At 42.1% G+C, this 24101-nt stretch overlaps 1 protein-coding gene across 1 annotated transcript in view; it reads right to left on the bottom strand.

The window, feature by feature from the left end:
- LOC117354355 (mitogen-activated protein kinase kinase kinase 3-like) overlaps positions 1-24101 on the bottom strand; it is a 276906-nt gene that overhangs the window by 41120 nt on the left and 211685 nt on the right. Inside the window, exons 5-9 of the mRNA XM_033931730.1 lie at positions 19302-19401; positions 13688-13801; positions 10554-10665; positions 8461-8594; positions 2848-2921 (exon numbers count right to left, since the gene is read on the bottom strand). Coding sequence (XP_033787621.1) covers positions 2848-2921; positions 8461-8594; positions 10554-10665; positions 13688-13801; positions 19302-19401 — 534 coding nt within the window. The remainder of the gene's footprint in view (positions 1-2847; positions 2922-8460; positions 8595-10553; positions 10666-13687; positions 13802-19301; positions 19402-24101) is intronic.

Raw genomic sequence — 24101 nt, 5'->3', positions numbered from 1 at the left:
ATGTTCTTGTAGAAATGAATATTGAGAAGCATTAATGGTGTCATGTCCCAAAGTAGAGACGTACGAGTGGCATTCAATAATTTATCTGCCTCAGTAGGAAAGAAAATAATTTTCCAAAAATATTTTGTTTTATTTTTCAATACAGTTCTCTGATAGCTCCATACATTTCATCCACTTTTCCTGCAATGACTTTAACCCCTTTGAAAATAATTCTTCTGTTTGACCTACAAACCAGGAAGTCACAGCTTCCTTGATGTCTTCATCACTTGAAAACAGCTGTCCATGGAGAGATTTCTTCAAAACTCGGAATAGGAAATAATCAGGTCAGGACTGCAGGGTGGATGGTTCAGCTGCTGAAACCCACATTCTCAGATGGCAGCCTATGATTGTTGTGACACGTGTGCTGGTGCATTGTCATAAAGAAGCAGCACCCCTGCTGTGAGATTTCCTCGCCTTTTTTCTTGATTGACTCCCGCAATGCAATCATTGTATTGGCATAATTATTCTCGGTTATGGTTGTCTTGTGTGGCATGAATTCCAGAAGCAAAAGTCCTTCACAATTCCAGAAGACAGCTGCCATGACTTTGACAGCAAATTTTTTTGTCTTGAACTTTTTGGGGGGTGGGGGATGACTTGTGCTTCCACTGCATTGACTCCATTTTGGACCCAGGATCTCTGTGATAGACCCAAGTCTCATCTCCAGTCACCAAACAATGAAAAAAATTCACTTGCTCTTCACAGAGCATCTCCAGGTTCTCCTGACAGCACTGGAGCCTCGTGGCCTTCTGACAAGGCATCAGCATTCTTGGAACCCATTTTGCGCTGACCTTGGACCTGCCCAACTTTTCATGAATTATTTTCCAAACTGTACCTGTCGAGATGCCCATTTCTTCAGCTATTTGGGAAGCCTTAATTTATCTGTCTGACAAAATTAAATCCTGCACACATTTCTGTGGAAGTTGCTTCCATAGGCCATCCAATATGAGGGTCATCTTCAATGGACTCTCTACCCCACTTGAATGGCATGCTCCAAAATTTTACTTTGTAGGATGATGGGGCAGACTCACCATAAACTGCAGTCATGCGTTCATGGACCTCCTTTGGCTTTTCCCCTTCTTTTGTGAGAAATTTTATCACTGAATGGTGCTCCAAATTTAGTAGTTTCTTACTTGATTCGCACGAGAACTCTCCTGATATCCTGTCACTTGGAATATTAGACTCAACTGTGCATGAGTAACCTTGAGACATGTCACAACATGCACAGATTTTTTTCAACAAGCTTGCTACTTCCTTTTATACTCAGGTAGATAAATTATTTAACAGCCCTCATATTTGTCGGCTCTCCTTCACCCCTTTTGGACCCAAAATGGCCCTTGCTTAAAAATTAGCGAAGACCACTGCCCTAGGAAATGTTTTGTTAAATTTTAAGGACTATGATTATGTTGTTTGTTTGTTTTTTTTTAATTATAGCACTAGGACTAAGACAGAAGATCATCAATTGTTATTGGGATTAGTTAAAGGGGAATTAGATAAAAATGGATGTGTGATTGTGGAATCCTCTGATTTACCTGGTTTTGCTGGTTCTCCCCCTCTTTATAAGTTTACATATTGCATAGTTTTCTAAAGTTATTACCATTTTGGTTTTGCTGGGAATACTACCTCTGCCTGCCTGTATTAATGTTCTCTTAATAAGTATACTGTAATAAAAATATACAGTAAAACCTTAGAAGCGTTTTGCAAGACAAGTAAAACATTTTATTGAATGTTAACTTGATATAAAAGCAATGTCTTGCAATACAAGTATGTATAGTATTTTGTATTAAAGTTTTGGGGTTGTGGAACGAATCGTCTGAGTTTCCATTATTTCTTAGGGGGAAATTCGCTTTGATATACGAGTGCTTTGGATTACAAGCATGCTTCTGGAATGAATTATGCTCGCAAACCAAGGTTTTACTGTAATTTTAAAAAAAGACATCAAAAGACCAACTCTAGGAAGCTAATGGAATTATTACTGGTGATTTTGTTCTGGCCTTCCCTTTTCCACAATAAATTCCTCACACAAACTCTTTCTTGGTGGCAGTATTTACATTTTCGTTCAAAGCTGTCTAGCACCCCTTTAAAACTCAGATGCGTAGGACAAGAATATTTTCTTCACATTGGAGCACACACATCCGTATTAAATTGCCGATTCCCAACACTTTCTTCACCCTGTTTTGCCTCCCCTTCAGGAACAGGCCAGGTCTCCCACCATGTTAGAAACATAGAAGATGACGGCAGAAAAGGGCTACAGCCCATCAAGTCTGCCCACTCTGCTTACCCACCCCCTGTCTATGCCCTAATGACCCAATTTCCTTATCTTGACCCTCGTAGGGATCCCACATGGGTATCCCATTTATTCTTAAAGTCTGGCACGGTGTCTGCCTCAATCACCTGCACTGGAAGCTTGTTCCAATGATCATGTTAGTCGTGGTTTCACCATATTCATGATGGTTTTTAATAGAAAACAGCGAATAACATATGAAAAAGTTATTTGCTGTTTTTCTGTATTTGCGGTTCTGTTAATCTCCTATCACAGCAAATACAGAGGGAGACGTGTACAGCGATAAACATATATATGATAACTTTTTTATTGTAGTTTATATAGTGGTGTATTTCTTTTTGTTTGTGGAGTATTACAACTTTGCCACCAGTCATTGCAATTATTCATTTCCCTTGCTTTTGGGCTACAAAGGTGGCAAATGTAGATTTTGATTAGAGTCATGTTCCCCCATTAGCTGCATTATTGAGCCTAAAATATTCAACAGTGGGCATTGTATTTGTATACAAGGCAGAGCAATTCAATTGTACCTGTCCACAGGTCTGTCCAAGGACTGGCAGCTACTAGAAAGTGAATCATCAGGACTGATGAAAGAATCCAGCAACTGTGAACAAAACAGAAAACCAGAACACAATGAGATAAAGAGTCTTCAGTTCTATTGCCCAAAAATGCAACATAAGCATTTTGGAGGCTATAAATAGGTATTAGCTTAACACCTGAATTTAGTATGTGTTTTCATGGGCATTTATTTATTGGATTTAATATACTGTCCAATTTGGACAAGTTAATTAGAACAGTTAATTAGAACTGGCCATCCTCAATGAGCATGCGCACGACTTCTCTCTCCTCTCCTAAGGCAGCCGCTCCCCCGACAACACGCTCACCACGTACAAGCACGCAGGACGTCCTTGTACGTGGTGAGCGTGTTGTCGGGGGAGTGGCTGCCTTAGGAGAGGAGAGAGAAGTCGTGCGCATGCTCATTGAGGATGGCCAGTTTAGATGGGAGCCGGGAGAGCGCTGACAGATGGCAGAGATATGGCAGAAGCAGGAGGGCAGTCGCATGGGGACCCCGAGGAAGGAAGGCAACACTTTGGAATTGCTGTGCAGCACCCGCAGGCAAGTTCTTACCCCTGGGCCACCATTGCTGAGTGCTCGTCTATCGGGGCAGTGTTCGGTTTACGAGACAAAAGTTTGCTGAGTGTTTTGCTCGTCTTGCAAAACACTCGCAAACCAGTACACTCGTAAACCGAGGTACCACTGTATTGTGATTGGGTCATAATGAAGCACAGTCAAGACTGTCAGATAGATGGTATAGCTCAGCCCCCCAAGGTAGTTTGAGAAGCCTCAAGGCTCGAGTTGCATAAAGCCATACCAACAGAGGGCATCCTAGCTTGAAATGGGAGGTGGGAGGAAGGGCGGAGTTGGATTTAGGTGTATTGGCATGCGCCGAAGGAGCACACATAAGGAACAGGTCCTAATCCTTTGTGCGCTCCTTCGTGCGCAAACAGAGGGCGCCACAAATAATAGACTGTTCTCTCCTTATAATAAGGCTACTATATACAACAAAATTTGGTTCATAATTTTATTACTGTTTAGTTCGAGTTTCATAGGAACTCAACTCTCTAACTTGACCCATTTATCACAGCTCAATATGATAAGCAAAACACCTGTGAACAGTATCCCAGCTTTTTGGGGTCATCGTCCCATAAACTATAAAGAAATCACTCCACATCATTCTTCCTTAATAAAAATCCCAATTTCTACCCTCCCTTGCAATAATATTGGAAACAATTTCACCAATCGCCTGAGAATTAGACTCATTAACGCCAGATTTATTAAAAATAAATATCAAACTCCTTACCACCTCTTACAAAGGTTTACTATTTACCTATAAGAAATCAGGATCCTCAAAAGAAAGAAGATGAAGGAATACCACAGAAAGAACCCTTGGATGTTTCCACTTTGTTAGAGCAATCAGATAGAGAATTGGCTACTCCAGCCACTCTCTTATTGACTGTGGCTTTGGCCCCAGACAAGGATTGGATTCTTAAACTTTTCTTTAAAAATAGGGCCAAGGACTTTTTGGGTTTCCATATCCAGATATTTCCTGATGTCTCGAGAGAGACTCAGAAGAGAAGAAGGGAATTCTTAATGTTAAAACCAGGAGTGACTCAAATAGGGGGTTTATTTTTTCTTAGGTATCCTTGTAAATGTGTCATAAGATACCGTTCCTTGAAATATGTATTTGTAGATCCAGCTCACTTGACTGCTTTCCTTTCTGCGAAACGTCTTGAGTCTGTAGAACCATCTGTACCATTGTGATAATAATTTGCTCACTTCTCAGTAGTAGTTTAAGCGATTTTTCTTGTTAAAAATGTTTTTCTTTAATTTAATTTCTACTCTTATCGTTAATCTTGGATCCTAATTTGAGGACTAGTGTGTGATTAAGTTATGAAGTATTTTCTTTATTATTTTGAATTACTTTCAGGTTTGAGAGTAAATAATATTATTATGTTTTCTTGATCTCACTTTCTGTACAAGATGATATGCTTGATAATAAATGTGTAAATTTTATAAATAAATAAAATAAAACAAAAAAAATAAATAAATAAATATCACCTCATAAAGGATGACATCGTCTTCAATAATTTACATGTTCTATCTATTACAGAAACCTGGCTCACTGAAGGCGACGAAGCCTATTTATCATATTGTTGTCCCCCCAATTACGATTATTTATATAACCATCGTCATAACCGCAAAGGTGGAGGACTAGCAGTCATTTATAAACATAATTTTTTACACTTATAAAATTTTTCTCCAAAGGCTTCTACTATTGAATACCTTCACCTTAAAAGCACCTTAATTAATCAACTTAACTTTCTATTACTCTATGTTCCCCCCCCTATTGGACAAAATAAACTTTCGCTCCTTCAAGAAATTATATTCGATTTTTGTTCCAGGACAACAACTCCAATTATCTTAGGAGACTTTAATATACATTTTGACGACTCTTCTAGTCCACACACCACAGATCTATTAAATATTCTAAAACCTCTCAACATACATCCAAAAATAACTGAACCAACTCATATAGCAAACCATACATTAGACATGATTTTTGTCCCACTATCTCATCATCTTACTTTCACTGATTTGTCAGTATTACCTGTCCCCTGGTCAGATCACTATTTTATATCTTTTTCACTTGATTTACACAAGCATAGTATGCCACAATTCTTACCAAAAACTAAAACTATTACTGTCCGAGACTACAATAAATTGGACGATACAGACATAACCTCTTTTCTAGATCCAACAATCCTAACGTCTTTCACAGACTCTATTGAAAATCAATTATCTGCTTGGAATACATCTCTCCTGTCTCTTCTAGATAATAAAACTCCATTAACAACTAAAACCGTCTCTGTCCGTAAAATTTCAAACCCCTGGTACACGGCTGAATTCCGCTTAATAAAACAACAATTGCGTTCTTTGGAACGAAAATGGCGAAAAAACAAAACAATAACTAATCTCCAAACTTATAAGGACAACGTCACATTATATAAAACCAAAATTAATCATGCAAAAAAACCATATTACTCCAATAAAATAGATAAAGCTAAAAACCCTTCCACATTGTATAATATTTTAAAATCAATAGATTCAAAAAATAATATAAACAACACTACTCAAAAATCTACATTAAAAGCCCAAGAATTAGCAGATACTTTTATTCAAAAGATCAATAACATTCGTAATTCTTTTTTTTCCAATACAACAAACAACTCCTTAGGTTCTGATCAAGTCAAATCCATACCAACAGCATGATGTTCAAACTTCAAAATCCCTTCAATTCAAGACATAGAGTCTCTCTTTAAACAAGTTAACCTAAAAAGTTCTCGCTCTGATAGCATTCCACCTTTTTATCTAAAAAAACATTTTTCACATTTCGGACCTTTCATTCATTCTCTTATTCAGACTAGCCTACTTACTGCCACAGTCCCATCCCAATGGAAGACTGCAATTATTACCCCCATTCTTAAAAACCATAAAATTAGTATCAATGAACTATCTAATTATCGTCCAATAGCCAATATACCATTTTTAGCTAAATTGACAGAAAAATGGGTTTTCAATCAACTGTCCGATTTTGCAGAAACCACAAACGCTCTTCATCCTAACCAAACAGGATTTCGAAAATTTCATAGTACTGAGTATTCTTTAATAGGTCTAACATCTAACATTCAATACTTCTTAGACCACCATAAATCCGTCATTCTTTTTTCCTTAGACATTTCTGCTGCCTTTGATACAATAGATCACAATCTGCTCTTAAATAGGTTAGAAGAAATTGGTATAAAGGAGAATGTTCTTTCCTGGTTCACTTCATATCTTGCAAACCGTAATTCTTTGGTAAGGTTCAATAATGACGAATCCACGACTTATTCCTCCTCTTTCGGAATCCCTCAAGGATCCATATTATCCCCTTTACTTTTTAACATCTTTCTCTCTCCCCTATTAGGTATCTGCCAGTCCATAGGTTTTATTCCATTTTCTTATGCAGATGATATTCAACTCATTCATCCCTTGGACCCAGAAAATAACTCAGAAATTACATCCATTAATCACAAATTGGAAATAGTACAAAACTGGCTTAACACAAACAAATTAGAGCTAAACATAAATAAAACTAAATCAATGTTATTTGCTTGGAAGAATGGCTTAACTCTATCAAATCCTTTTATTCTTAATAATACCCCTCTCAACCTAGTTTCCTCAGTTAAAATCCTCGGAGTAATAATTGACGACAAATTGATTTATCATGAACATATCTCTCTCATAGTAAAAAACCGTTTCTATAAATTACGACTGATTCGTTCAATTGCAAAATTTCTTAGCCTAACTTCAATCAAGATTCTTATACATTCTTTAGTAATATCAAAACTCGATTACTGTAACGCTCTTCTTCTCAATATTTCCCAAAAAGAAAAAAAGAGATTACAACTAATACAAAATGCGGCCATCAAACTAATATACAACGCAAGAAAGTATGACCACGTCACACCTTTACTAATAGACGCCCACTGGCTACCAATCAGTCATAGGATTTCTTTCAAAATAATACTACTCATTTTTAAAACATTAGCATCAAACGAACCTTCATTTATATTTAGATACTTAACCCCACATAACACCCAACGTCCACTACGCTCATCAGGACAAAATCTACTTTCAGTACCTTCTCTAAAAATTATTGGAACACGAAGATCAGATATGTTCACAGTGATGGGGCCTCAATGGTGGAATGCCTTACCACAATACATTAGAACAGAAAAAGACATCACAACATTTAAAAAATTCTTGAAGACTTACTTATTTAACGATGCGTTTAATACTTGAAACTTCTATATCTTCTGGAGACTTATTTATTTAATGAAGCTTTTAATACTTGAAATTTTTATATTTTCTGGAGATGTTCTTAATAGTGTTATGGTTTATATAACCCCTACCTTTTGTTTTTACCTTTGTTTTTCTACCAATAATTTAGATTGTAACTTTATTCTTCTTCCTCCCGACTCATGTTTGTATAATATGTAACAATATTGTTAAATGTCAGCCTCCTTTTATTAATTTTATTGGATTATGTACATCGCTTAATAATTTTAATAGGCGATCAATCAAATGCACTAATAAACTTGAAACTTATTGTGGCCTCCAAGCTGCAATTTAAGAAGCCCCCCTCTATTAAGAAGAAAATAAATTTTAGGTTTCATAAATAATAAATTTTAAAAAATATAAAACAATTGTGTCAATTATTAAAACAATAATTATGATTATTTTATATTGCAATTTTCATTATTTACAAATGCATTACATTTTTAGTGAAACAAAAGGCCTCTCATAATATGAGGCCTTAAGCTGTAGCTTGTCTAGCTTATCTGTATGGAGAGGAGAGCCAATGACTCAGGCACCATCAAACACCTGGATGTTCAGTATCAATGCCCGGATAGGGATCAGCCCTAAATATTTGAGTCTAATTTAATCTTGCAGAAGTCACTATTTAAAGAAACACCGACTACTGCTGGGAGATTATTGGGCCTTTTTCTGACTCGTAACATGCCGCAGTGATCACTACTCACACTCTGGTGCATGGTCTCTGGAATGAACTCCCCTTCACTGTTTATACTCGTGTAGGACCCCTGCCGGGCAATCTGCTGCTGCTCTTCTGGAACGCTTCCTGGTGGTGGAGAACTGCGACCTGTGTGCAAGGAGCCTAAAGCAGAAAGAGTGCATGCATCGGATAAATCATCAGGATTCTCATATAAAGTGATTCCCTGAAAATAAGACAGTGTCTTATATTAATTTTGAGGCAAAAAAACGCATTAGGACTTATTTTCGGGGGATGTCTTATTTTTTTTTCATGTACAACAATCATCTGCCCCTTCCTCTCCTCCACCCCAGTTATTCCTCTTTCCTTTCTGCCCCCCCTCCTTTCCATTCTGCAGCATCTTTCCTCCCCTCTCACCCATCCCCTTGTGCAGCATCTTTCTACCCCCCTCCCATCTGCCTGTGCAGAACCCCACTGACCCTCCCACCGTGATGCGGAAGAGGGAAGGCCCCAGCGGGGAAGGCCACAAAGCAGCCCGTTCAGAGCGCTGCTGCCGCTGCTGCTTTAAGAAGCCTTGGAGCAGAGGTATGTCAGGTCTCACTGGAGTGGGGAGTCGCTGAATTGACGAGTCTGATTTTTTGGGTGAATCAGGCAGCATTAGTGTTAGGGATGGAGTCGGGGATTGTTGGGGACATTGGGGGGGCTTCGGGGGTCAATCTTAACTAGGGCTTAATTTCAGAATAGGTCTTATTTTCAGGGAAACAGGGTAGTAGAAGGGGAACAAAGGAAAGGATGTGAAAAGGCAAACTTGTGGCAGCTTCGGTTTCAAGTTCTGTTGAGGGCTTACATATAAATAAGCAATAGTAAAACATAGAATTGTTTCTTGCGCTGTCCTCAAAGATGTGTTACAAGATAGGCATGCCATGTGGAATAAATGAACAAATTCAATGAGCAAGGAAAACTGCATGTTGGTTATAGTGACTGGTCCTCTAACTCAGCACAGAGAAAATGGCAACTTTGCATGGGAACCAGAGCAAGGGAAAAAGTTGTGGCGGCGGCAGCAAAGACTGTGTCCAACAGCTTCAGCCTGGCCACAGAATGCCACATTGCGTCAGAGACGGTACCAATTTTTCTGTGCAAATCCTCTCACGATAAAGACGGGCATTCAGAATGGTGATAACCCAAGCAACTAAGGCCCTCTTCTATCAAACTGCGATAGCAGTTTTTAGCGCGGGGAGCTGCGATGAATGGCCCGTGCAGCTCCCGACGCTCATAGGAACTCAATGAGCGTCGGGAGGAGCGCGGCTCCCCGAGCTAAAAACTGCTACCGCAGTTTGCTAGAAGAGGGCCTAAGAGTCCAACATCCCCAATCAGATGTGGAAATGATACTCTTTTTGGAAAGATTTATTTTTAGCCAAATTTAACTAGTGTTAAGTGTCCAGGCTAAATTTCACCTTATAAACTCAAGAGAGACCCCACATACCATTGCCGCTGTGAAGGGGTGGGATGGTGAGACAGACATTATAAAGCTTGGGTGCTATGGATCGCTCTTAGAGCTGGCCCTGCTCAAAGGCAAACCTTAGGCTCACACAGCAAGCATTTTTCAGGTATACTTTATAGCAATGGTCTAAAATTCGCAGCCCAGGGACCACATGGAGCCCGCCAGGTACTATTTTGAGGCCTTCGGTATGTTTATCATAATCACAAAAGTAAAATAAAACAGTTTCTTGATCATATGTCTCTTTAGCTATAAATTACAATATTATTATTAAGACTTAGCCAAAAGGAAAGATTTATAAACTATAGTTTTTACCTCATGCAAAATTGTCATTTCTTTAATAAGACATTAACTATTTTTTTCTGAGGCCCTCCAAGTACCTACAAATCCAAAACATGGCCCTGCAAAGGGGTTGAGTTTGAGACCACTGATCTACAGTGAAGGACCACATGGCTGGCACTCAGGATCCCATGTGCCCTGACAGGAATAGGTTGTATTGCTCGCTTGGCTCCAGTGGAATGGGGCATATGCCAGAAATATTTAAGGAAGCTGTACGTGAAGAGAAGCGGTAGCCTGTAATCGTAATATTAAACCAGCTGCTGAACAGTGGCGGGTTAATCACATACCTGTTGAGTATTTTCTTGTCCTTTCTGAATCTTTGTACAAAGACCCCATGATGTCGCCCATAGATTTGGATATTCTCATTTCGTGTTGTTTGCTGTTATTTGGTTGCAGGTGCTGCAAGACAGAAACAGGCCAGTCACATGGTGACGGGACTAAATCGCGTGAGACAATGGCGCGCCGACAACTGAGCGCAAGGTTGACGGCGCGCCGAAGAAAAGCACTATTTTAAAGGGCTCCGATGGGGGTGTGTGGGGGGGAACCCCCCCCCCACTTTACTTAACAGACATTGCGCTGGCGTTGTGGGGGATTTGGGGGGTTGTAACCCCCCCACATTATACATTAAAACTGAACTTTTTCCCTAAAAAACAGGCAAAAAGTTCAGTTTCAAGTATAATGAGGGGGGTTACAACCCCCCAAACCCCCACAATGCCAGCGCAATGTCTGTTAAGTAAAATAGGGGGGTTCCCCACCAACACCCCCCGTCGGAACCCTTTAAAATAGTGCTTTTCTTTGGCGCGCCGTCAACCTTGCGCTCAGTTGTCTGCGCTCAGTTGTCGGCGTGCCGTTGTCTCGCGCGATTTTGTCTATGAACCCAGTCACATTCTGCCACAGGCAGCAGCTGTTCGCCCCCTTTCTGCAAAGCTGGGCATTGGGAAATTTCGACACAGCACAGCCTCTTGGTGCAGAAGGGTGCTTCAGTGCCTCTCCGTTTGAGATCTGTTGCTTCTATGGTGCCGATACTTCTACACATGGCCTTGGAATTTAAGCAAAGACGGTTTCTCTCTAGTGCAGACCCCTTAAGAGTCACGCAAAAAAAGACTCACCCTGTTTAGGGTTACAAGACGTCCGGATTTCCCTGCATATGTCCTCCTTTTGAGGACATGTCCGGGGGTCCGGAAGGCTTTTCAAAAACCGGCACTTTGTCCAGGTTTTGAAAAGCTGCGTCGGGAAGGGAGGTCCGCACATGACGTCATCACGTAGCGTCCAAGCACGCATGGACATCCTCCCTGTCCGACAAGAGCAGACAGTGGGGGGCGGGGCTTGGGGGCGGAACTAAGCGGGCCTGGGGGCGGGGCTAGGGGGTCCAGATTTTCCAAAATGAAATACATGTACCCTCCCCCCCTTCTATATATCCAACAATTGCACTTAACCATAATTAAATTAAAAGTATTTCTCCACCCCTCTCCCACCCACCCTGGACGCGTATGTTCAAAGGGTAAAATCAACAATTACTCCTTACAGAATTTTGTCAATGGCTCCCAAACATCCTTAAATTTCCTAGAATGTCCCTGCTGTATGGCAATCATAAGTTCCATTTTAAAAATGTGGCATAAAGATTCCCACCAAAAATTATAATTTTACCGGTCCCAGTTTTTTCATTTCTTCAAAGTAAGTTGTATGGCAACTCCCATCATAATAAAGAGAAGTTTATTATTATGGGAAGATATTGGGCTTTTAGCCTTCATTAACGTGCCAAATAGCACGGTATCGTACATCAATGCCACTGGATTTTCCAATATTTTATTCACTTGACCCCAAATGGATCTCCAAAATTTAAGTATCAAGGGACAATAGTACAGTAGATGATCCAATGTCCCTACATCGAGATGACAGTGCCAGCATCTATTAGACTTAGAACTATCCAATTTCTGTAAATGAACAGGGATCCAAAAAGATCTATGTTACAAGAAAAACCATGTTTGTCTCATAGATGCAGATGCCGTACATCTCATCCTCCAAGTCCAAATTTGTGGCCATTGAGACGCAGAAATCTGCTTCTTTATCTCAATGCTCCAAATGTCACGAAGACCAGTGTTTGGTTTCTTATTCAAAAATTCAGATATTAATTTGTACCACTGGGCGGCCTGATGCCCTAGGAAGCATAGGACCAGCAAACTATACCGATTTTTAAGATTTCGCCAATCAGGGAACCCTTTCTGAATGGCTTGCTTCAACTGCAACCACTTATAATTTTGAGATTTAGCGATACCAAATGTTTGTTGCAGTCGTGAAAAGTCAAGCAGCTTTCCCTCTGATACTACATCATCCAGTGTACATATGCCCACCTGCATCCAATGCTTCCAGAGGATCTTAAATCTGCCAATTTGAATCTTGCAGTTTAGCCAAAGGGACTGACAGGTGGATTTACGAATCGGAATAGGTGTTAAATTATTGATAAATTTTAATTTCTGCCAAGTATCTAAAAAAATTCTATTGTCCTTATACAACCTAGGTAACTTGATACTTAAAATGTGACACAATCTGAATGGAGACAGGTGTTGCCATTCCAACCAAAAATAATTAAAAAAAAAAAAAAGTAAATAAAATAAGAAATGGGCAGAATGAAGGGCAGCTCTTAAAAATACTACCCCCCTCATTCTGTAACAGGTCACTTAAACAGTGGTTGCAACTTAAATTTACTAATATCTGTGTACATAAATGGCAGTAGTGTGACCAATTACTAGTTTGTGTGCTAAAATGGTTTATCATGTAATTCTTAGGGAGTGTTCACAGAGGAGGGACATGGGTGAGACTGGCATTTACATACTTATACTGTATATTACTATATGTTACACACATAAATGTTATATAGACTTGGCATAAATGCTAGAGCCTGAAAGTATATTCATTGGTGCTGACTTAAACTAGTGTGCTATAATAATGTCAATTAGGTGCCTAAGTGCCCTTTATATAAGGCTGCCAAAATAAATCCAGATTCACAGGACAGGGTTTACTTCAGTGCATGCTGGGACTTGTAGTTTGCTTTTCTTAGGCAATACAATGGAGAAATTAGAATTACAAGTCCCAGCATGCAATGGGGTAAATCCAAGACTGGATCCACCCTGTCCTGCGAATCTGTATTCAATCTGAAGCCTTATCTTTTTAGAATAGGCTCACAGTCCATACTACGTGAAGTCCAAATTGTGACACTTCGGTTATCGAATTGCCCTCCAAACGCATGGGGCCAGAAAAATAGATTTGAAAGACAAAAATCACATCACAGAAACTTTTCCTGATTATTGATCTTTAAAGTCTTAAGTAAGGGAATGACCTCCCCCCCCACACCCCCTAGCTCAGGAGAATTGGGCTCCCATAACACATTGGGTTTAACACACACAAAATAAAGACAACTCACCATCAGCCTTTTCTGAGCTCTCACAAATATCCGTAGGCTCTTCACAGAAGGGCTCATGTCCAAGTGTTCCACTGCCCGGTCCAAGTCTTCCTGGCACTTGAGTGGGATCAGGAGCTGGAACACATTAAACAAACATACGGCAATGTCACCCGGTGGGCAAAGAGAGGAAACAATGTCCCACAAGCAGCTCCTTTCACTGAAATCTGCAAGAATCCCTGCTTCGGCAGCCAGCTGAGGATGCTTGGAAAACAAAACAAGCGCCTGGATGTTATATTTTTAACCTTTTCCTCCGAGATAATATCAGAGAAATATAACAAAGCCGTTAACAAAACACAGTTTTCCCCCTCCGCAAAATAAATATCAAAGTTACAAGAGCGAAAGCCATGGAACTGCATCAGTGATTTGGAGGGAAAAAAAATGAATGATGAAAGCTAGACAGGGCAAGTTTGGATCTCTCCCTCGGTGATCTTGTAAGAATAAAGCAAGAGAGTGGCAGATGAACCCTAAAAGCACCAAATCTACAAGGAAGCATTAGGAGTACCCTACATAGATTGGCACCTGGTCATGCATTTGATACACCGCTTTTTTGTGGTACAACCAAAGCAGCTTACATATTATATACAAGTACTTTCTCTGTCCCTAAGTTTTTATACTGGGATGGAATGGATAATTTGAGCTACAAAGAACGCCTCGGAAAACTGAGACTGTTCTCCCTCGAAAAAAGGGATATGATAGAGACTTTCAAAATACTAAAAGGATTCGACAAAATAGAGCATGGAGCACCCTTATTCACATTGTCAAATGTGACACGAACAAGAGGTCATGGACTCAAACTGAGGGGCGGCAGGTTCAGGACAAATGTCAGGAAGTTCTGTTTCGCACAGCGAGTGGTGCACGCTTGGAATGCTCTCCCGGAGGAGGTTGTGACGGAGGCTACCATTTTGGGATTCAAGCGCAAGTTGGATGCATACCTTCTTGCAAATCACATTGAGGGATACGGGTAATCAAGGTCTCCATCAGGGAGCACCTAGCATTGGCTTCCGTGTGTGCGGGTCGCCGGACTAGATGGACCTAGGATCTGATCCGGTGAAGGCGTTTCTTATGTTCTTATGTACTTCACTCTCTCCCTTCGTCCCCAATCCATCAAGTACCCAGCCTCCTTCTCTCTCTTTCCCCCTTCCCATTCCATGGAGTATCCGGCCCCCTTCTCTCTCTCCCTCCACCCCAAGTCCATTGAATTATCCTGCCCCCTCACCTCCCCACCACTGCTGCTGCTTTCCCACATGCTCCTGATGGTACAAGATAAACATCAAGCACCACTTAACCTCTTCCCCCATCTCTCTCCCTTCCTCTCACCTTCGCGGTCGCCTTTCAGTTTCAAAGTGAACATTTTCTTTTTCAGACGGGCCCCGGCACGGCAGCCCTTCTCTTAAGTTACAAGCGGTTGCTCGACCCAAAGCCTCCCCTCTGACGTGAGCCACCCAGGCCAGCTGCCCTCCCCCAACACACTCTGTAGTCTCTCAATCTCACCCCCTACCCTTTAACCTAGTTTTGCTTGCCTTCTCCCTCCTCCCACTCAATCATCACCCCGTCCCATGCTTACACTGCCCCCTCCATGAATTCTGCAGTCACCTAGTCTCCTTCCTTTAAAATCAACTACCCCTAGTCCCTAGCCCTCACCACCCAGAAAATCAGTCAGCCACCCTCCGTCTCTCCCTCTACCCCTACAAGCCAATCAGTCCCACCAACCTCTAACCTATACTCCTGTATGTCAGCCAGCACTCCCCCAACCCCTGCTCCCTCCAAGCCAGCCAATCTTTGCACTCTCATCATACTACTGATCATCTGGATTTCTGTGGCTGCTGCAAAAGCAAGGACTTTCTCCTCCCTTTTTTCTTTTGCAACTGCTGCCAGAACAGAAGCTTCATTGCTGTTGGCTGAATGGAAGCTCTTGCAAACTAACCCTCATTGGTTCATCACTCCCAGCTGAATGGGAAGGATGACGTGTGCTTTGGTCTTCAATGAAGACGACATGGGAGTTATCACAATTAATACCATTTTAAGGTGGAGGAATTTAAACAAATCTCAGTAAATCTGGAAGAAGTAATGGGGCAATTGTACAAAGTGAACATCTGCAAATCACCTGCACCAGATGGTATACATCCCAGGCTACTAAAAAATGATAGAATTAAACAAAGAACCTAATTTATCTTTAAAATTAAGCATGGCACCAAAAACTGTAGGGTAACATCGATTTTTTAAAAAGGCCTACCAAGGTGACCTGGAAAATTATAGATCGGAGAGCCTGATGCCAATGCTGGACAAAATGGTAGAGAATATTATAAAGTACAAAATTAGTGAGCATATACAGTACGTACCCCCAAATTCTGTATATGGCACCTTAAGTTGTGCATGCAAATCGGTGTTCACAATGTTGATAATTAGCAATTAACACTTTATAATTGATGCTAATTTGCACTAATTAAAAGTTATGTAAACAAAGTACGAGTCTAGAAAAAGTAGGCACCAGTTGCAGTGCGTGAATCTGAAAAGGAGGCGTGGCCAGGGCAGATTGTGGGTGGTCTAAAAGCTAAGATCATTGTTATAGAATACGCCTGATCTGCACACAACTTAGGCGCAGGCACTTAGGCCTGGTTTTAGCGTGATTCTATAAAAGGTGCATGCATCTTGTAGAATTGTACTGTTATTCTAGCTGGCGCAGATTTTTTTGGGTCCTATGTAGGGAATCAGGCCCATAGTAAGAAAAATAAACAAAATTAGCATAAAATACTATCCTAATAGCAGTAATCAAGAAGCAATTATAACCAGAAATCAACAGAGACACAAGAGCATTATTTAAACCCAAAGGTCTGCCTGAAATATAGCACAACAATTCCAAGGTGAAAGCAAGGAAGGCACATTTTTAGTAGTACTATCAGAATAAGTTCTTCCACAGATAACCCACAGCTAAAGTTTTAAGTGGATAATTGTTTAGCTTTATTCTTACTATTTATGTGTTGCCACTTAACTGGGTAAGTTACTTGTTTAGCGGCAGCACATTGTCACAAACAGAGAAATTTTTGTCCAGCTTTGGAATAGCCCTAGCCATGACTAGAGAATGACTCGGGGGAAAAAATTAATCACCATTCCCACCCCGTCTCCGTGAGCTCAGTTCCCATCCCCGCCCCGCAAACTGTCAGATCCCATCCACACAAGCCTCGAATAGTTATGATTTTATACTGAACTGATTTTATTAAAGTATAAAAAGAGACAATATTCTGTACAATTGTCATTTTATAAACACAAATAATATAAAGTAAGGATCAACAAAACCCCTGTCTCCCCTCCCTTTCACAAATATCCTCTCCACTATTATGAAAACTGAACAAACCAAATTACTACAGAATGCTACATAAAAAAATCAAGCTAACAGAATACTTCAGTCACACATGGCAGGAATAGTGTTAAGGGAAAGCAACTAGGGCAACTGCCCCCTGATCAGAGAGAGAGCCCTAAGCTAGCTGGAAGCTAAAGAAGCACAGCCTGGGCTTTGTGGTTCCCAGTTATGTCTAATACCAGCTCTAGCAGGATACATATTTCAAATCTGAAATATTCTAATCACAAAATATAAAATAAATTTATTTTTTTCTACCTTTCTTTGTCTGGTAATTTTATTCTTCAAATCACATTGGTCTCAGGCTTTGGGTTCCTTCTGTCTTCATCGTGGCATGGCTGGTTCCTGAAGGTAAAATAGGCCCAAGAGGAGTTGGGGAAGAGATGCCGAGTCTGACATGGGTACAATTTTTTTTACCACAGGAGCAAGAGTTTTCACTGCTCCCACGGGGTGGTAAAAGGTCTTGTCACCATTTTCTGCGGTAAACCAGTTGCAAATGTCTCCATTCCTGCGGCTTTACTGCGGTGACCACGCTTTACCGCGGTACATGATCCCCGTGTCATTGTCTAGCCATGACCTCTTTTAAAATGGATAACTTTGGTCATTTGAGTATTTTAATTAATTAATTAAATTTTTTTTCTATCCCGTACTCCCCAAAGAGAATGGATTACAGGTTAAACAGCCAGTACGGCTCACTGGCTGCCTGTAGCCAAACATTGGGCCTCTTCTATTAAACTGCGCTAGCAGTTTTTAGCGCAAAGAGCCGCGCTGAATGGCCCGCGCTGCTCCCGACGCTCCTACAGGTCCTATGAGCGTCGGGAGCAGCGCGGGCCATTCAGTGTGGCTCTTTGCGCTAAAAACTGCTAGCGCAGTTTAATAGAAGAGGCCCATTGTGTCTTCAAGGGCCCGATGCTAGCGTTCAAATCGTTGCATGATATGGTGCCGGGCTACATGATGACCAAGATTCCTCCGTACGTGCCGAACAGGTTCTTCCGCTCCCAGGATGAAATACGCCCCGCAACGCCCTCTGGTCGTGCCCTTCAACTGCAAACCGTCAAACGACGCTCCTACTCCCACTTCATACCGACCCACTGGAATCAACTGCCCCTGCAGATTAGATCCCTTAAAGGACTCAACTTTAGGAAAGCAATAAGGACATCTCTTCACTTAGCTCCCCTGCTCATGACCTTGGTATGTGTTGCATTAGGATAAAAACTTGTATCGTAAAATCTTGGGGAAAATGGCATAGAAATGAATGGATTAAATAAATGTACAGGTTTTAACAGCCTAAGTTGCCCATGTGTGACCTGTTATTTAAAAACAACAAAATCCACTTAAATGGTTAGTGAGGGTACCTACCACAAATTCTTTTTTTTTTTTTTTTTTACTTTATTTAGTTTTTAATGCTAACAAAAAGTGCAATACAATTTATATACAAATAATGATAATCAATCAAGCATTTATAATCAATCAGTATCTATAAAAAAGATAAAAATTCCCTCCCCCGTCCATCATTACCATCAGGAATAATACCAAAATAAAAGATGTGTGGGTGAAAAACAACAGAAAATAAAGATAAAGATAAAGGACAACTATAGCAAATCTACCAAAGACGTCAATGGACCCCAAACTAATTTGAATATCTTATTATGCCCCAGCATGTCAGCATTCATTTTCTCATATTTATAAGTTAAACATAAGCTCCCCCACCAAAAAGGAATTCAATACCGATCCCCATGTGTCCTGGAGAAGTGAATCCATAAAGCAAGAAGTTCACCCTTTCAGTGTGTGGAAATCATTACCCCAGAGGCAGAGCTGAAGCTGGATGACAAGGTGAGATTTAGGGTGACTAGCTTACCCATTCCAGAAAGGAGACTTTTTGGCCAGTCCTGGTTTTAAGATTACATCCCAAAGCATTTGTAGTCTATGATTCTATCCATTGAAATCAGTGCTGCAGGTCCCATAATGCACCAGGATGAGGCTGGCAGAAATCCAGGACTGGCCAAAAAGTCTTCCTTCTGGAATGGGTAACCTGGTCACCCTAGTGAGATTGCATTTATGTTTGGGTCTGGTTTGTTTGCTCATCTTTAAAAAGTGGTAAAATTGGCTTGTAACTAGTATGCTACCTGGCTGATTGCCTTGAGCTGGTCTATGTTATGATACCCTGACACTGTGCCATCCCTTCTTACCCAGCAGGCACAAAACACATATGCATTTTACCTCGTTATTTGCATAGTGCAAGTCCATCATTTCTCCAAATGCATCTGTCACCTTTTGCAGTACTTCCTTGAATTTAATCGGTCGGCGAAATGGAATAATCCTGCAATTTAAAAAAGGGGGCGGAATAAGCAAGAGCTTCTTACTCATTTCAAAAAGCTGTACTGCATTAAAAGAAGCAATTCAGTCAGATTGAGTTTCTGTGTAGAGAATGGCACGGGGACAAATTTTCCCGTCCCGTCCCTGCCCCATTCCTACAAACTCCGTCCTCATCTGCACAAGCCTCAAACACTTTAAAATCATAAGTAGCACCATTCTAGAGCTCAGATGGTGATGTCATAATGCCTCATTCCACCAATGCCTAAGCTCCGAACTCATCTGCACGAGCCTCAAACACTTTAAAATCATAAGTAGCACCATTCTAGAGCTCAGATGGTGATGTCATAATGCCTCATTCCACCAATGCCTAAGCTCCGTCCTCATCTACACAAGCCTCAAACACTTTAAAATCATAAGTAGCACCATTCTAGAGTTCAGATGGTGATGTCATAATGCCTCATTCCACCAATGCCTAAGCTCCGTCCTCACCTGCACAAGCCTCAAACATTTTAAAATCATAAGTGTTTGAGGCCTGTGTGGTTAAGGCAGAGCTTACAGGAATGGGACAGGGACAGCGACAAAACTCGTGGGGACGGGACAGAAAATTGAGTTCCTCCAGGAATGGGGACAAAATTGTCCACATGTCATTCTCTATTTCTGTGTTCATTGGAAAACAAACATGTTTAGAACTGTAGAAGAGGCCTCTATTGTAATAGCAATGGTCTTATAAAAAAAATCATTTATAATTGCTGATTCACAATGTACTCCATATAACATCACATATCATAGACCAGTGTTTTTCAACCGCTGTTCCGCGGCACACTAGTGTGCCGCGAGATGTTGCCTGGTGTGCCGTACGGTCAGGGCCGCCATCAGGGCAGTACCACCAGTCTAGGGAGAGGGGCGGTCCGCCCCACATGGACAGGAGAGAGCTGGACGGGGGACCCGCGGAGTTCAATACATCTCGAGCCGCGAGGCTCGTCTTCTGTTCCTGCCTGCCCTGCAGCTAACATATAGCCGATCGCAAGCGTTCCCCGATGTCAGCGCTGACGTCGGAGGGAGGGCTTAAGCAAAGCCTGCCCTCCGACGTCAGCGCTGACGTCGGAGAATACTTCAGTTCGGCTATTTGTGTGCGGCAGGGCAGGCAGGAAGCAGAAGACAAGCCTCGCGGCTTGAGCTTCGTTTTGCTGAGAAAGTTGCAAAGATGGTCTGGGAGGCAAACACGGAACACAAAAGGGGGGAGGGAGTGCGTTTTGGACACAAGGCATGAACTTGGGAGAGAGGAAGGGAGGGAAAGAGATGCTGAGGTGGGGGAGGGAATGCGTTTTTGGACACAGAAGAAATCGACTTGGGAGAGAGGAAGGGAGGGAAAGAGATGCTGAGGTGGGGGAGGGAATGCGTTTTTTGGACACAGAAGAAATGGACTTGGGAGAGAGGAAGGGAGGGAAAGAGATGCTGAGGTGGGGGAGGGAATGAGTGTTTGGACACAGAAGGCATGGACTTTGGAGAGAGGAAGGGAGGGAAAGAGATGGTTGTGTACACGGGGAATAGAAGAAAGGAGAATTTTTGGTCATAGGGAGGGAGTGAGGTACAGATAGTGGCATACCAGGTTGGGGGGGGGCGGTCTGCCCCATCCCGGGTTTACGTCCCAAGGGGGTGCACAGCTGGCCACCCTCCAGTGTTGTCCCTAGGCCGGCAAATTGCGGCTCTTTAGCCACTTGAGTGCCACCGCCGCCAACGGTGTTGTTGGCGGTGGCAGCATTATAAAATACTTTCTTTGTGTTTATTTGATTCCTATTCAAGAGAATTACTTTATATATAGGCACAGAGTTAAATTTTTTAACATTTTCTAATGGTGGTGTGCCTCGTGATTTTTTTCATGAAACAAGTGTGCCTTTGCCCAAAAAAGGTTGAAAAAACACTGTCATAGACACAGTGAGTGTGGGGGGGAGGGGGCGTGACACTGTGTCTATGTTATGCGAAGTTTTATGGAGTACATTGTGAATCTATGTGATAATATTACAAATTATTAGACTGCAAGAAGACTGAGTAGCTACTTGTTTTTGGAGCACATAGTGGTATTTGGTGGTACGGTAGTTAGGAACATAAGAAATGCTATTTATTCTCAAGCTTCTTTTTTTTTTTAAATCTTTATTAAGGGCTCCTTTTACAAAGGCGCATTAGGGCCTTAATGCGCAGAATAGCGCACGCTAAAATGCCGCATGCGCTAATCCGGTGAGCGCACTAAAAACGCTAGCGCACTTTCGTAAAAGGAGCCCTAAGTTTTCAAAGCTATCAAAAAGTGCAAAACAATATACATACATATATTAATAAATCATAATAAGCACTTATAATCCTTCAGTAACAATACAGAAAGAATAAAACCCCCTTTCCCATCCAACATTTTCAATCAGGGAATAAAACAAAACAAATGAGATACCCCCCTCTCCTGGATGTGTGTTAAAACAACAGAAAATAAAGATAAAAGACAACTGTAACGAAGCCACAAAAGTCATCAATGGACCCCAAACTAATTTAAATAACTTATTATGCCCCAGCATGTCAGCGTTCATCTTCTCATACTTATAACATAAGCATAAATTTGCCCACCAAAAAGTAAAACTAAGGCGATCCCAATTTTTCCAATTGCAAGTAACCATTTGCATGGCTATCCCGGTCATAATAAGGAAAAGCCGACATTTATATCTGTCCAATGGGGGTTTAAGATGCAATATCATCCCACATATGACTACATCATATGTCAATGGAATCGATGACTTCAGTATGGTATTAATCTGTCCTCATATTGACCTCCAAAAGTTAAGTATCAAAGGACAATAGAATAACAAATGATCTAGTGTCTCTATGTCTAGATGACAGTGTCTATGTCTATTAGATTTAGACCTAATTTCTGCAAAAAATTTAAGTGGTTCTGAACATTTCTTTCACTGTAAATATTGTTTATTCAGTTCATTTCAAATTTGCATGATGAATATTATTTAAAGGTAATTAAGTCCTGGGTTTTTGTTTTTTTCTATCAGTATCTGTACTGACAGGACAAATTATTTTCTAAATTTTTCCCTAATTCTAAATTTTGAGCTTTAAGATAACCAGATTTTCGGCACAGCTCCCATAATAATGAAAGGGATAGAAGTTCTAGTTCAAACAAACCTGGGCCTGCCTTCAACTATTCAGTCTGTGAATATTAAGTGGTATGGCTGTGCCCCGCAATGGTTTCTTTCTAGTTATTATTAAATCCACTGTGACAGGGGGTGCCCCTAACAGATAGTAGCTGGGCCGGGAAGGAGAGCTTAATCACGCTGCAGGCCTTTCTCACACAAACCAAGAGACCTGACCCAGTGAAAAAACTGTTTAGTTTCTCCTAGAGCAGGGGTGTCCAATGTCGGTCCTCGAGGGCCGCAGTCCAGTCGGGTTTTCAGGATTTCCCCAAAGAATATGCATGAGATTTATTTGCATGCACTGCTTTCAATGCATATTCATTGGGGAAATCCTGAAAACCCGACTGGATTGTGGCCCTCGAGGACCGACATTGGACACCCCCTGTCCTAGAGAGTTGCACGGGGACAGAAATCCCACCCATCCCCGCCCCGCCCTGCTAGGATCCTCTCCGTCCCCACTCATGCCCGCCAGGATCCTCTTCGTCCCCACCCGTCCCCGCCAGGATCCTCTCCGTCCCCACCCTTCCCCGCTAGGATCCTCTCTGTCCCCACCCTTCCCCGCTAGGATCCTCTCTGTCCCCACCCGTCCCCGCCAGGATCCTCTCCGCCCCACCCTTCCCCGCTAGGATCCTCTCCGTCCCCACTCATGCCCGCCAGGATCCTCTTCGTCCCCACCCGTCCCCGCCAGGATCCTCTCCGTCCCCACCCTTCCCCGCTAGGATCCTCTCTGTCCCCACCCTTCCCCGCTAGGATCCTCTCTGTCCCCACCCGTCCCCGCCAGGATCCTCTCCGTCCCCACCCTTCCCCGCTAGGATCCTCTCCGTCCCCACCCGTCCCCGCTAGGATCCTCTCTGTCCCCACCCGTCCCCGCCAGGATCCTCTCCGTCCCCACCCTTCCCCGCTAGGATCCTCTCCGTCCCCACCCGTCCCCGCCAGGATCCTCTCCGTCCCCACCCGTCCCTGTCAGGATCCTCTCCGTCCCCACCCATCACCGCCAGGATCCTCTCCATCCCCACCCATCCCCGCCAGGATCTTCTCCGTGTCCACCCATCCCCGCAAGGAATTACCTCCATCCCCGCCCGTCCCCATAAAAAGCAGTAATTACTTCTGACAGGATCATCAATTCCACAGTTTCTTTTGTGTTTGCGCTGCTGTTTTCCTTGTGGAATCTCTTTGGTGGAACCCTTTTTTTGTTTTCTGTTCAGGTAATTAACTTATAAACCCCCTCTTTTACTAAGGCTGACATGTCCATTATATTATATGGATGAACCCTGCTTCCAAAGCCTTCCATCCCCGTGGGAGCCCCGTGGGCAAGAGGGGGGTCCCCCTGGGAGTCCCGTGGGTTGGGGGATTCCCATGGGACCCCCGCGGGATTCCCGCGATCTCCGTTCCCATGCAGACCTCTAGTTCCTCCTAACTTTCTCAAGACCTTGCAAACCAAAGTTATGCTGTGTGGTATTACCAACTAAAATTGTCTTTGGCCTTGGAGTGCTTACTACAGCCATTAAAACCAAGCCACTGAACT

Source organism: Geotrypetes seraphini, chromosome 2, assembly GCF_902459505.1.
Source record: "Geotrypetes seraphini chromosome 2, aGeoSer1.1, whole genome shotgun sequence".
Lineage (NCBI taxonomy): Eukaryota > Metazoa > Chordata > Amphibia > Gymnophiona > Dermophiidae > Geotrypetes > Geotrypetes seraphini.
Note: the sequence above shows the minus strand (reverse complement) of the source record. Positions and strands in the feature narration are given on the sequence as shown.